Here is a 15,806-nt window from a genome sequence, read left to right as displayed (position 1 = left end):
TACTAAAAAATATGCCAGCCGCATGAGGAATATAATTCTTTCCTCTCTCTTTCTCTTGGGGAAAATGAAAACTAGAAAACACAAATTCCAGCAAGTTCAATGAGCACACTAAAAACAGTTATCAGCTTACAAGCAAACAGGGCCAGTGTTTGAAGGAAACTACTGAAATTTACTTTGGCACCTTATAATGCACCATTCTATAGCAAGGACTATAGCCAGCAAACTGTTCCATACCTTAAAACAATTACACTGAAGCTATGGAGTTTTCAGCAACATACTAATTACTAAAATATTAATTGATCATTTTTAATTGAGAGGCGTGTGAAAAAATGTAAACAACAATCTCATGATGGATGAGCATGCAACTAATACCTTCACAACAAATTGCTACAATATATTTATCATTAGTGTTAACGATCCTTTAATTGAGCAAAAGTTAATAACGTATCATCAGCCTGTGTTCAAAATAAACACAAAAAAGAATTAGGAGTCATATTTATTGATAATGTTTTCTAAATAATATACATATGCTTAACATTAATTCTTCAACATACCAAAAAAGCACTGCTCTGCTTAAAAATTTATACAAATATCTCTTTAACGAATTAGATCCTAACAAAGAAGCTCTTTTAATAAATGTAGGTTAAAAGTCAAATTCCAACTTCCAAAACATAACATACAGTACTTATTCAAAGCATGTATTTTTGACATATATAAATGATAGAAAATACTTGAAATTACACTATTTTTACTTTAGGAAGTAAATTGGTGAAATGCTATACAACATAATGCATCATATGGACAAACAATCACTAACCAAAACTATTGGGAAATAAAAGCAAAATTTCACATTTTCAGCAGTTCTGTTACTTACAATCATCGACAGTCTCTCATAAAATAGGTATACATAATTTTTCACTAAAACTCTTAATGCATATGAAAAGCTGGAACACTGTGAATGCATAAAGTTATGTGTATTAGAAAAATATGGGCTTGTACATATGCACATACAATATTTTGTCTGCATGTTAAGCAATATGAAGATCCATCTTTTCATAGCTTGTACATAGTTGAGCAGCCAAAATAGATACAAAAAAAAAAAAAAAAAAAAAAAAGATCTAAAGAAACAGACCCTTATTTTGTGTTTCCAACTTGTAGTTTACAATATAAAATATAAAAACAAAAACAAAATACATACAGATTCAGCATCAACTGGGACTTCTTCAAGAGGCTTAAGTAAAAAATACTGCTATATATATGGAGCACTATAAATAAATGCCTGGCAAAGTGCTGTTGATCAGCAGATTGTATATACTGTGAAAATCAAGACAATCATAAGGGATTCCCCCATGTCTTTCTATAGAGAGCATGGGTTCATTCGCATGTGGTTAGAATTATTTAGAAAAAAATTTTAGATTACACAGTAGTACAGGGCTAGAAATCTTCAACCACAGAAACATACTTATGATTTCTGTGAGATCATGCAGTGTATCTGCACCGATTTTTTTTAAGCTTAAACTGAGATGAAAAAAAAAAAAGGAAAAGGGGAAAAAAAAAAAGAAAAAAACATAATCAGAATGGCACGCTGTAACTTTCCGATTTTTGATTTTAATTATAGCTTGATACAAAACTTTGACCCTGAACTAGAATACACATATAGATATACACATACATATATTTTACAATTCTCTAAAAAAACCAAAAAAACAAAAAAAAAAACCCACAAAAAAACAATCAAACAACCAAACAAAAAAACCCAAACCCAAACCAACAAAGAATCAAACAAAACAACAAAAAACAAACAAACAATCAAAAAATTTCCTACACATAGCAGTTTGTGTGATCATCATCCATTGCTCACTGGGGCATGCACTATTGTACGGTACATTTATTATTATGCTAATTGAAGGAAAAAATAGATAGCTGATAGAATAAACTTTCTTCACTAGTGTTACTACATCTACAGCTAATTACAGGATGAAAATATGTGAAATGCTTCAACACTGAATAATGACCTAACTGGTGAAAATACTAGGACTGAACAAAATGGAAGGCATCTTATTTTTCATTTAATATCAATCTTACTAAACAATAAAAAAGCATGACAGCAAAGAAAAGAGAGTGCTCATACTCTGTTCAGGTGAATACTGAGCTATAAAATTCATTGTTGATGTACTTCACTATTTCATTTTAGCAAACGCATATTTGAAATACAATAGAAAAAAGATAAAAGCACTGAAAAGTGAAACAATTATATTAACAAACAAGAATAAAGTAACAACACAGACTTTTCTTTTTTCTTCCAAATACATATAATTGTGACAAAATACTATAAATACTAATAGCAGGTATTTTTTAAACTGGGGTGTTTGCGTTCAAGGTCTAATCTCTCTCACCTTGTTTTATATTTAGAGATACACATATATGTATCTACAAATACATACAAAAAATAAACTGACAGACTTGTGTAAAATTTCATCCCTTTTCATACTTCCTCTTTATAATTCTTAATAATTCTGGAGAGTCATTTATCCATTAATAGAGTTATCTATTAATTCCTTAAATATTAAAATAATAAAATGAAATTTCTGAGGAAAAAAAAAAAAAAAAAAAAAGAAAAGAAAAAGAAAGAAAAAAAAAAAGAAAAACTGTGAATAAGAGAAGCACATCATCTGGAAATTATTTTGAATTTCCGTCGGTGATTTGTAATATTTATGAATTTGTTTTGTGTGTTTCCTTAAAGATTACTTTCTTGTGTGTAAGTTATGCGAGTAAACAAATAGAAGACAATATTCACAGGGAAGAAAATCCTTTTTGTTATTTCCTTCCCTCCCCTGCCCCCCAATTATAAGCCTCTAGAAGAGATGTTTGAGTATACAGATTTTAAGTAACAAAATTTTTTTAAGTAAAATTGAGCTATATTTGAGCTCTGCTATTTTCCAAGTTCAAGAAAATACTTCTTCCTTGTGTTTCTCATGAAAAAATAAAAACAAAAATGCTGCATAGGACTGCTCTCAGGCTTTACAATATACTAAAGGGCACAGAAAGATGGCCACAGCATGACATTTGCACACTGTGTACTTTTAACTCACAAAATGAAGACACAGTTGCATCACAGAAATACAAAATATGTATACTAAAACTGCATGGTGTTCCAGAAGGCCCACTGAGACCTCTTTCCCGTGGCTCTGTGAACTGTCTAATTAAGATCAACATATAAATGACAAAGTTCACATATATAAAAATACATATATATACAAACTAAGTAAAGATAAAAATTGTACTGAGACTGTTAATTTAAATCTCAGTATCTATGTATCCTTCTGTGTACCTAATACACAGAAGGAAAAGGCATAAAATGAAATATCATTTAGAAACAAGGTTAGAGACATGAAAGCAATTGACAAAAAAAAAAACCACACATTTAAATGTGAAGATGAAACTGCATTTACAGTTCACCACTTTCTAGTTTCCCAATATATAGCTTGCTGAACAATCTTGGTCATAACACTATCCACACTACAGTATTGTTATTATCAATCCAATACTGAGTTTTAGTCTTGCATATAAATGTTTGTGCTTGTAAATTAAAATAATTCAAGGGGAATATTAATATGCTTAAACCAATATGTTAATACATTTTAAAGATAAGATGGTATCTTTTTGGAATATTATAAAATAGTTGAATACCTTCTGCAGCTAGAATAAGGAAAAAAAAACCTCTAAAGGTTCCTGTTCTGCTGAACATCACGTAAGACTATAAATAAGCTAGTAAGCTTTTGACTTACTAGCTTTTCAGTAGCAGCAAAGATGATCCTATCTCAACAGACTGCTTGCTTTGCTAAATACATTCAATCCTTTTTTCCAACTTCTGTGAATTTTTATAACCTAAAGCTTTATCAAACAATTCTCACCTTATTAATGACTGTATAAGTAACACATTTTAAAAGTGTATTGTTGAAAAAGAAATTACTGCAAACTGCTAAGTTATTTTCAAACAAGTCTGTATGAGGGCTACTTAGATAACTTCAGGGATCTAACTTTACTTGCTACTTTTTCTATAAGGACCAAATAAAAAACACTCAGACTGATATTTCATGCTCTTTGCATTTGGCTTTCTTTTTGAAAAAGAATATCTAGAGCACCGAACAGGACAGAAAGTTACCATATGCAGATAAAATGCTTGCTTACAGGTATGTACAGAGGTAATTCATGTGTGTTTATAGACACTTCGGGGTATTTCCTTGAAACAGAAAACAAGTTGATGTGAAAGAGGGCTTATCTCATATTTTGACTGTGTACAATAAGGGTGAATGAGCATAAAGCAAACTAGCACGTGCCATTTGGATCATCAGAGCAACTCTGGATGGAGTGTGTGATTTACAACGAAGATTACAATAAGATGGACAAAGGACTTTATTTCCTCCAAACTTGTCACAGTAACACAGAACTAATGTAAGATGTGGCGTTATGTAGAAGTACCAGAAAATTCAGGTAGGTAACCAAACGTACGTAACAAAAACCATAAAAATACATGGATCACAAAGCTCTGAGAACTCAAAAGAAAAAAAAAAAAAAAAAAAAAGCACCTTTTGATTCTGGGCTACTTTGAGATTAAGAAAAATACTATAAAAACTGCAAAGTCTTAGTAGGCTTAAGATAATGAGAACATTCAGCAATGCTGAATGGTACTGTTCGTTCCCCTAAAGCAGTCTTCCTTCCTCATTCCACTTTTGAATCACTTACAATGAAGAGGTAACCATCAGCTATTAATTGAACATTAATTGAGTTTAAAAAGCAGTTTTATACATCTATGATGATTACAATCAACACTGGTGAAATGAAACAAAATTAAAATATCATAAAATAGTGCTCTAGCAGCAAAAGTTGAATGAAGAGACAGTGATTTACAAAACAGCTTATACTTATTATTATCCTCAAATTAAAAATGTGTATTTTTCTTATATTCTGCATGTTAATAATGTCCCTCTAAGTGATGCACACTTTCTGAAGCAAATGCTAAAGGAAGAAAAGCTCATCAGATGGGAGAGGCATTATAAGAAACCTCTTAAATCTACTAAACCTGTAGTCTGACTAACTAATATACCAAATATATATATATATATTAAAAAAAAATAAATCCTCTATTTATGCCACTATATTCTAATGTATACTAAAAGTCAGATTCTATTCAAACACTTAGAAGATAATCTTTTCATTAAAACTGGTCAGTGATCCAATATATTTTGTTATTGATCAGAAATTCTGAAGTAATCCTACTCAAGTAGTTCTTTTTACTCAAAGAAAAAGAATGCATAAATCTAAGTTGAGACACTACATTTTATATATTTGAAATACAATTTCCAGGAATGTGATTAATGAATGGAACAGAAGATAAAAGATCTACAGAAGTTACTTCGCTACTGAAAAAGCTGAAAGAAAGATTTTAATTGGAAGTTCTATATGTGAAAGCTTTAGTCCAGATTTTCAAGGAAGAAAGTGCAAAACTTTTGTTCATGTTACAATAACTAAAGACTTCATAGAATCAAAGCATGATGGCTGGATCTCAGAAGGCCAGCCAGGGTAAACCCTTCATTAAAAGCAGAATTCAGTGTAGGATCATATATACTCTTCCTTATGTAGAATGCTAACTTGTGCAATAGCCAGCTGCAGTTCTATGCACTTCCTGGGTAGGCTGCTAAAACACCTATCTAAAAAACAACTGCATAGCAGGAAGGAAAAATATGTCATAATGTAAAGAAGCTTCAAAGGGTTCTGAATAAAGTGATGTGACAAGCCATTAAAGAATTTTCCCCCACTATTTACAGTAGCTGCTATTAGATGAGAGGTGAAATTTAAAGCTCTGTGAGCTAATTATTAAGCCAAAACAGCTCAATTTCCTGAGCACTTTATGAAAACAGAATTCTGTTCTTCTGAGTTATAACAGGGTAGTATGAAGCTGGCATGATACTTTCCCTATTAGAGAGGTTAGATCCTCATAGCAGTTCCTAGTAAATCAATGAACACGGTTATTGTTGAATGGTATGTAGAAGCTACAGATATCTGACAGTTATGAAGAGGTGGTCTACATTTCATAGAGGTACCAGATGCAAATAGGAATCAGTTAAATACTGATCAGACCTGTTCAGGCTACAGACCTATTTAATATCTACTAAAAAGTCAGCATGATCAGAAGATTAGAAAAAATGTGGAGAAGGCTCAACCTGAATCAGACAAACTTGCCTGTGAATAATCCAATGATGAAAAAGTAGAAGTTAGAGAGAATGGAACATCTGGACTGTGACTTGGTTAGTATAAATAAAAGCGAAGCCAGGCTCAGCCTCATTGCACACCTGTACCTTCCTGAAGACAGAAAGTTCTGAAATTTGAGAGAGGTAACAAAGAGTTTACCTATTAGCATTCTTAACTGAAATCATAGACATACAACATCTTTCTTTGCTTCTGTAGAGAAGTCCACAATGAGAAATGAGAGCTGTATACTCATACAGACATGGGTGATATTGCAAAGACACAACTACAAAGCACCTTCATTCATGAGGCTCTGTTGGTTTTTTAATTTTGTTTATTTGTTTGAGACAAAACCGACTGAAATATCCCCAAGACCCCCAAGTGAAGGCAAAATTTATAATTTCAAATCTAATCTCATTATCAAATTCTAAAGCTATTTTCTTCAGCTTGCAACATTACTTCAGAATACCTGAATGACAAAGTTTTTGGGTAATACACTAAGAGAGTAAAAAACACATAACAGTTTACGTAAAAGAAGAAACTAACTCATAAAGCTTGTTTCTCAGATGTTAATAATGACTTGAATAACTGGAATGATCAGGATAGTGTACAAAATTGTGCCCTGCCTGCTGTAAGAACATAGCAGCACAGAAGTGCCAGATCGTGATTATCCATTGTAAAATGTTATCTTTTAAAATTTCTTAAATAGAAGGAATTTCTATTTCATTAAGACAATGGACATTCTGACAGTGGAGTATACTTGACTATATCTAACAACTAAGCTAATGATTTCAAATATTGGTAAAAAACCAAAACAAAATAAATCAACAAAACAGGAATAGACTTATGAAGTCAATATTTATATATTGTGAAATTATCATGAACAGATGTAAGTTCCTTAAAATAAAATTAAACAATTAACTTTACATAGCTGAAATTGTTCGACATATGAATGAGCATGTCTGCAAATATCTACAGGTGTCTGTCATTCACCTGTGTGTATACAGGTTAAATTATAAAATGTGGAGCCAGAAAAATCACACTAGAATCGTGTAAGGAATACACTGTATTTAACCTGTGTCTAAACTTCACTGGCAGCAGCTCTAATCACTTAACCAGCACTCCAGAATTTAACAATCCAGACATGGAATCAAAAGAATAAAAGTAAATAAACGAACAACAAAGAACAAAAAAAAAAATTAAAAAAAATAAATTTAAAAAAAGAAAAAGAAAACAAAAACACAATGAGAACCAACCACACACACCACCACCAACTTCACAAGTAAGTTTTCTTTAAAACAATTTCCTGCTCAGGTTCTGCATGGAAAAACTACATAAAATTGAGAAACAAGAGAGGAAATATTAAGGAATATCACTATGCACCTCTGTAATGTAGTTTCTCAGTAGTCACTTGAAAAAAGTTTCATTTACATTGCAAAGTGGAAAAGCACTTTCTACTGAAATACATAAAATTTATTTCCCACTGGGTTATAAGGTGATGGCATAAAATCCAACATTTTACAGGAAGAAAAGACATTTAAAGCACAGATCCACTCTTCAGGTTTCTCTCTCTTCCTTTCTACCTCAGGCAAAATCATTTTCATGTCTAATAACCGAGAAACTAATTCTAAAAATCAAGGCTTTTCTTATTAGTATTTTCTTACAAATTACGTAGAGGGTAATTTGTTTTGTTTTTAATGCAACAGTCTAGCACATAAAGAAAAGAGTAGTAATAATTAGAAATTATATGCAATGGTTTGGCACAGTTTCATCCATTAAAAGCAGTGTGTTCATATACCACATCTTCATATACACATTCTGTGTATGGCATTACATAGAAAGTGAAGTAATTTATACAGTTACCAAATTACTTATAGGACACTGAATCTTCCTAGGGTAGAGGACCAAACAAACTTATCCTATGTAGAAAAGGTGAGAAACTAAAGATAGGATTGATAGATAGAACAAAATATTACTAAAGTTCACTAATTTCTTTCTCCATCTTTTTTCTTATTCGATAAAATGGAAAATAATTTATTTAAAATTCTATATGACTAATTCCACATTCTCCTTATAGAAAACGATTTCTTTAAAATTAGAATTGCTCTGGAAATTACAATGAACTAGAGAAAACACTAATCCAAAGATATCTTGAAAATATATTTTGCATGTCCAGTAGATACCGAAGTAAAACAATATAAAACAGGCAAAAAGATGCCAAAAATAACAGAAAATGAGTACTAGATAATATCTCAAACAAGTTATCTTTATACTTTCACATTCTCACATGTACGATTTTTAAGTATCTATTAAAAAGTCTAAAATACAGTAACACTTTTGGGTTTCCTTTTGCTTTATTTGAAATACATAAAAATAATAAACATTCTTTTATTTCTCTAAAGATTTACAAGAGGCTTGAATTTTTAATTTTAAACTTTAGCAATCCTTTTTAACTAAAACCTAGATGTGTATTACTGCCTTATACAGTAATGAAGATTTTACTAATTAGAGTTTGAAATTTGTAAGACACTAGAAGAACTTCTGGGAAACATGGAACATGCAAGCATAAGGAAGAAGAGGACTAGTAATTTAGTAGATTACTAAAGAGGAAAATAACATTTTCTGAAGGAACACTATTTTCACCCCTTGCCATCTTAAAATTTTAATGCTTCTCAGAAAGGAAGCTAATTCTAAGCTGCTGAGGTGACTCTGTATTCCCAACAAAAAACTCACTTGTTTGATGCGGTCTGGATTAACAGTGGTCTGAGGCTGTAGGATGCTGACAGGCTCTGTCTTAGCCACATTTTGAGGCATTTCTCGAATCTTCTCTGCAATGAAGCCATGAACTGCATTTAGTGCTTCAACTGTTCCCTGGATCAGACACACCCGCTCCGTAGTACCTGAAAGAAAAAAGTTGACGTTGATAAAATGGGTTTGTTGGAACTTGCAAATCACTTGAATTATGTCATAAAGATGGTGCTCAAAAGCAGCCTTAAAAAATATCTAGCGGTATCTCAGTATCTTAAAATGTTTTAAGCAACTCATATTTATGTAGACTCCATAAACACATAAATTTCCAAACCAGTCTGGAAAAAAGGCCATTTGTAACCAATTTGAAAACAAAACAAAACAACAACAAAAAACCCACAGAAAACATTCAGTTCAGCCAGAACTACTAGCAAATATTATCAGTGTTTTGTTGTTGTTTTTCAGAATACACGTCTTCCAAATTATTTTAGTCTAGTTCTAGACTATTTTAAATATTCTTTAGAAATTTAAGGAAACACAAGGATGAAAGTAATAGATTAAACTGCAGAGGAACTTGAAATTTTGTAATGTACACCTGGAGTGGAAGTGCAAATACATTGACTTAAGACAGAAATTTATATATGGATCTTTAAAACAACTGCAATCATTATGGCAACACCTTTCAAGGCCACTGAACTCATATGCTTGAGTATTCATCTTATCTTTTAGAATATTCGTATTTTAAAACATCCTTGCAATAACTTTACTGGAAATATGGTATTTTAGATTTATTTTGTATGATTTACCAGAAATTATGAAAGCCTGTACTAAACAGCTAATTAAGACTTCACAAATTACCTTTCAGGATCTTCTATTAATACAGTAATACTGAATGCCAATCATAGATTACCTTCTAAGCATCCATCTTCTAAGACTGTGAAAAAATACTACATACTTCTCATAGATTTCTGATATGTGAAAACAATATTTACTGTGTGTGTAGGAACCTTGAACTTTGTCCACCAAGGGGAAGGGAGACTGCATGGTTTGATCCTGGGCTCCCCATTCTCTTTTCTGAAGACCGTACAGGTGCTCAAGAAAAACTGTCTTTAAAAATATTCCTCATTCCCAAACACTTCAAAGTGTTGTTATCATTTCACTGTTTCAGTGTTACCTGGTTTTCTTTTCTGCTATATTCTGCACTATCTAATTTTGTGCAATGGGGTTATCAGCCCACCCTAAGACACACTCTGTACAGCATAGCGATGTAGTCTATAAAAGAGAATGGTACAATAGCCTTAGTCACCTGCAAGAACAAACTGTTTTTCATTCTAAATGTTTCTCATCTGCTACTGTGGGTAATCTCTTTAGATTAAATATTGCATTCAGCAAAGATAAAGAGCCCTGACTGCTCAGGAACCAAATCTGTTCATATACACTCAAAACCCTGCAGTGCCTTTTTTTAAAGGAACATATGCTATCAGGCAACACTGAAATCCAACTTACTGGAAGTAGCTCTACAGCCAAACTGATATAAAGACAAGCAAAGAATATTTTTCTATTAAGCTGTCATTTAAAAATAATTTTAATTAGGATTAAACCACACTAATCATTATCTAAGATACTACCAGGTTAATAATCTTTGAGATTAAATCTGAAGATAAATCGATTACATTCTGAACAGTATGCTACATGCGTGTCAATATATTTGTCAGTAGATAGCAAAATATTCAGAATATTTATGTGACCAGTTATAGCAGCTTTTCAATAAATCATCTCCAAAATACAATGGTTCTATTTTTTTCCCCCCAAATAACACTAGTTATTTGTAAGAACGGGGTTTGAAAGACATAAGCGGAAGTTACCACTGTAAATGAAGCTTGGTTCCTGCATGTAGCTTTCTTGATGCCTACTTTTCTACTTGGCTTCTTCCTCCCTTCAGAACCAACTCCTGTGGTTTTTGTGTAAAGCAATCCAGCTCTAAGAAAATGCTCTGGGGAGTCTTTACACAGCAGTATTAATTGTCTCCTAAATGATGAGATGTGATGTGGATTGATCAATGCAGCTAATGCAAGTGTTCTCTAGGTCAGCAGACAACACACTGAAATCAAACACAGATCAGGTTACATCCAAGCTACTGGAGTCTGATGTGGAAAGCACTTAACAAGGATGACTGCTGTCAAAACATGTGAAAAGAGAACAGCCAGTGCTAAACAGGAATTTCATTGGACTTGGCACTAAGTGACTAGAGGGTATGCTACTGCTTGTGATATTTTAGAACACACAATATAGTACACACACATTTAATCATACTACAGTCCAAACATACTGCATTCTAATACGCACAAACCAGAATGTAGTAAACAGACATCACTACTCCCTGAAGAAAGAAAACTGTGCAGATGTAAACTCCACATAGAGTAAGATACAGCTTCAAAACATGTTATTATAGCAGCCCACTTTCTTTAAAGGTTAGGACTTAGGATTTCTACAGAAATAAATGAAAAACTTCAAAAAGAATAGGGGTCTGAAAAAATTGTTCACACACACAGCTGGGAAACACTTTAATCTTTTGAAGCAATGTTGTCATATTCCCTCATATAAATCTAATGATTTTTCATTCAGACAACTGTGTAAAATCATTTGCAAAAGTCACAAAAGAAAAACTACCAGATACATGACCAACCTGCACAACAAAAATAAGCCTACAACTCGCTGAAGTTGGTGAGGTGTGTCATTTAAAAACCTTCTAGTCTCAATTACTGTCTAAAGCAAACCGTTAGATTATTATTTTCAGACATTTAACAAACCCACTGCAAGATTCTATGAAAAAAAGAACAACTCAGACATCAATACTTCTTCATGTAATCTTCAAAATATGTGCTAAAATTACAAATCCCATTCTTGAAACAGCTTAAAGCTTGAAAGACAAGCTACTAAATTTGTCTTTACAGATTTTTTGAGTGCAGACTTTGTCAGTATAAAATGATATATTTTTAAAATAATTAACATATCAAATCAGAGTTATTGTCATATATGATACATTTCCTTGTAAACATATGAAGAAATAAAAAAATATACAAGAATAGCTCTGCCACAGAAAATTAATATAAATGCAGATTAAGTGCTCATCATCTGCTCGTTTATGCTTACCAAAAATCTATTTCTAAAACTAACACAGGAAAAAGGAATTTGAACCACGTTTTTGTTTGTTTGCTTTTATAGGCAATCTATAGATCCTAACTTTTGAATATGAAAACAGATATTGAATTAGAAAAAATACTTTCCACAGTTCCAGCAGGGAGAGAAATAGGTAAGCATTAGTAGCCATTGTCCTTAAAAGTAAACCCTTCTGATCTCTTTACCTACCTAGAACTTGACTTCTGGCAAACATCCTTTCACAACTACCTCCCTATAGTTTATAATATAAACGTTTAAACCGTTTTAAATGCAGTTGTGAAACTTCAAACTCTCACACAACAATCTTCCAGTCTGAATAGGTTACTTGCTTATTAGACAACCACTACAACAAACATTAAAATACATGCAGGCTGCAATATGATGAAAGAAGCTCAGTAACTTGATGTTTGCAACATTATTTCTATTTCTAATGGCATACACTGACCTATACTAGGTACTATGAAGCTTTATGTGTTTCCTTCAGAGTTCTGATTCAATAAACAAAAGTTCTACTGCATTCACAGAAACATTCACTAAAAAGTAAAATGTGCTTCTGTATTTTGCAAACCCGAGTCAAAACATTTTGGGAAACACGCTGTACCTTTCAGAAATGAATGTCTGGGTTTCTCTATATTTTTATTGGGCTTTTATATCAATCTTAAAGAGCCCAATGCACTTCCAGCATAACATAGCCCCAATACATCTACTAATTATATCTCCTTATATTTTTCCAGAGTAGCATGCCAAATTGTTTGTCAGTGAAAGGGAAAACCTGACAGTGGAGCCACAGCTAAGGCTAACTAATGGAAAGGCTAAGTTACACTCTCTCATCAACTGAATTGCATTAAGCTTTTTATTTGATAAATCACACTACAACTGTTTACTAACCTTTGAATCCCATGTATTTATTTTCCTGACCAATCATCAAAAAGCCTGTACAGTGGGTTTCTAACACAGCTAGCAAATTTTTCAGCCTGTTACTTACCTCACAAAATTTGGTAGAATATGATTGTGCCTTGCACACAATTACTCTGGCAATATAAAAGTCTTTTGTAAATTGCCAGTAATGCTCTTAACATGAGAATTCTTTCTTGTGAATAACATTTCTTCTCTACAATTACACAAAATCTCAATAAATAAAACCAGACAATGAAAAAAGTGTTTTATTGAAATACATTAGTAGTATTTCATACTTTAAAGAGATGTAAGAGACTTTTCTCAGATAAGCATCAAAAAGTACATATCCACAAAACAAAACAACAACACAAAAAACCCATTGCCTCCATACCTACAAAAAATCCTTGGCTACTCCAGTTAGCAAAAATACAAACCATGGTAACCTCAGCGTTGGTTTGCGGGGTGGGGGGGGGAGAAAGGGAATCATAGGAGAGAAAACACAGTTTCTGTAAGTCTCTAAAGCACAACCCTGTTGTTCCTACTTCAAAGTCATGAGATTTACTGAACGATGACCGGACAAGTCATTCATGCTTTTCTCCTGCATTCAGAAAGGCACTGATAGATTACAGTGTTAAGTATTTATCTCCCGGTTCTTAAAGAATAAAGCCTAATGTGCCAACAAGCGTAACAAGTCACATACGTGCAAACTGTCATAGAAAGCTCAAAAAGGCACTCTTCTCCATCAATAATTCTCTCTTTGTTGTACTTGTATTCTCAGTTCTTGAGACAGATCTAATTGTTATTAGTTGAGAGCTCATTCCCATCTCCATCACAGAAAGACATCTTTCTCAATACAAACCTTGATGTCCTAATAGACCTTCTAGAGTATAAGAGGAAACAAGGGCTAGCAGCAACATTAACACACTCACGTTCTGCATTCATTGTGATCCAGACAAAATAATTTGGGAACTGTTTACATAAAACACATACCAAATTAGAGACTGAAACTTAATATTGCCTGATAAAGTAATTAAAGTAACAGAATCAAAGAGAAAAATCTAATTGAAGCAATCTGTGAAATCAAAAAGAAATAAGTGTGGCCTGCAGGAATCTTCTTGATGTCTCTTTCATAAAACCAGGGCATACTGAACTTAAGATGCAGATAATCGACTAGGCACAATTTGCTTAACTAATAATCCATTCTTCCTTAACAGAAAGAGAAACAAATTCATTTACTGTTTCATCTGCAATTACACCTCCTGAAATTCTAACTATTAATGTTTTCTGTAGCTATCTTATAATTCTCATCAGTCAAACATCTAATAAAAAAGTTGAAATGTATATTAAGAGTGGTCCGTTTCTTGAAACATGGAATATTAACCAAGTGCAATCTATGCATGTGATTTACTAAAATCTGGAAAGTACACATTAGAAATACTAGTCTACCAGTATTTTCTTATCATGTGTCCTGAAGTTCAAAGGAAGCCTTAGCAGAAACAGGTGACTGCTGGGCCCATACTGATCACATGTAATCTTCCAGATGTGGCCCACCAGTGTGGCCAAAATGGTTAGGCTATTTAGATTTCAGAGAGGCCTATTTTACTCAACTGTAGATCCCAAACTCAGTGCTTTCCCAGGTCCTCACGCAGATTTGTGAAGGGAAAAAGAACACTCCAGAATATGCCCCACTGTGCCGAACTCCACTTTCATCCATGTATAACAGAATGCCTCAGTGTGATTTGTAACTTCAGCACCACAAAACTGGGACAAAATGCTACACTTGAACACTGGGAGCATCATTGTGAGGCAGCACATAGTCAGGAAATATGTCAAAATAAATGCTTGTCAAAATAAAACAATAAAATTTTAATCTAAATAGCAATGTTGAAACAAGACAGACTCTTAGGTACACTTCTAGGAGTTCAAAATAAATCAGCTGTCTGTATATATATATATATACATATATATATAGTAGTTTATAAGAACTATTTTTCAAAATGAAATAGGCTTGTCATTATGTTTCTTATATCTATTTTGTAATAAGCTGATAATAAGTTGCTTATTGATATACTTGTAAGATTACTAAGGATCCAAGAATTTTGATGTTACTACTTTTACTAAACCAGTAAACACTACTCATGTAAATAAATAAATAAATAAATTCAAATTAATAGAATACATGAAAGATTACTGAAAATGTGAAGGTCTCTGAGAAAAAGGAAGCTGTCAAAATCATTAAAATGAAAGCACACGGAGTATCCCCATAAGATCAAATTTGATGGAGGAAAAGAGGTTTGACCTTATTTTTATGAGAAGACAATAGAATATACAGATATGAAAAAAATGTGTTCTTCCAGGTATCTGAAATGAATGTGAATATTTTTTCATGCAAAGCAATGTTTGGTTGGCAGTTAAACCCTCTATGCTATGCTAAAGTAATGTAAACCTTTGTTAATAATGCCTCCTACACATATATTTACTGAAAGAAAAAAAGCCCACTTCCATTTAAAGCAGTAAAACATACTTTAAGAAGTTGTAGGAAGTGATGCATCTTATAATTTGAAGTGACAACAGTTCAAATCACCATAGGAGTTTTTCTCCTAAAAAATATTTTCTCAGTTTTCATAGTTTAGAAGTTTGTGAAAAGTTGTGGAAAATTTTTTTAGATAAGGCCTGATGCTCAAGAAATCAAATCACCACATACACTCATCGCTATCTATCTGTTCAGAAGA

The 15,806-nt window shown here is 32.5% G+C and overlaps 1 protein-coding gene across 3 annotated transcripts in view; it reads right to left on the bottom strand.

Annotated features, from left to right (window-relative positions):
- Nucleotides 1–15,806, bottom strand: part of NOVA1 (NOVA alternative splicing regulator 1) — a 122,878-nt gene that overhangs the window by 23,292 nt on the left and 83,780 nt on the right. For all 3 annotated transcript variants that reach the window (XM_015864914.2, XM_015864913.2, XM_032445172.1), the window contains one exon: nt 8,983–9,149. In XM_015864914.2, the coding sequence (XP_015720400.1) occupies nt 8,983–9,149 (167 nt within the window). The remainder of the gene's footprint in view (nt 1–8,982; nt 9,150–15,806) is intronic.

The sequence above is a fragment of the Coturnix japonica genome, chromosome 5 (assembly GCF_001577835.2).
Source record: "Coturnix japonica isolate 7356 chromosome 5, Coturnix japonica 2.1, whole genome shotgun sequence".
Lineage (NCBI taxonomy): Eukaryota > Metazoa > Chordata > Aves > Galliformes > Phasianidae > Coturnix > Coturnix japonica.
This window is presented reverse-complemented; position numbering and strand designations above follow the sequence as displayed.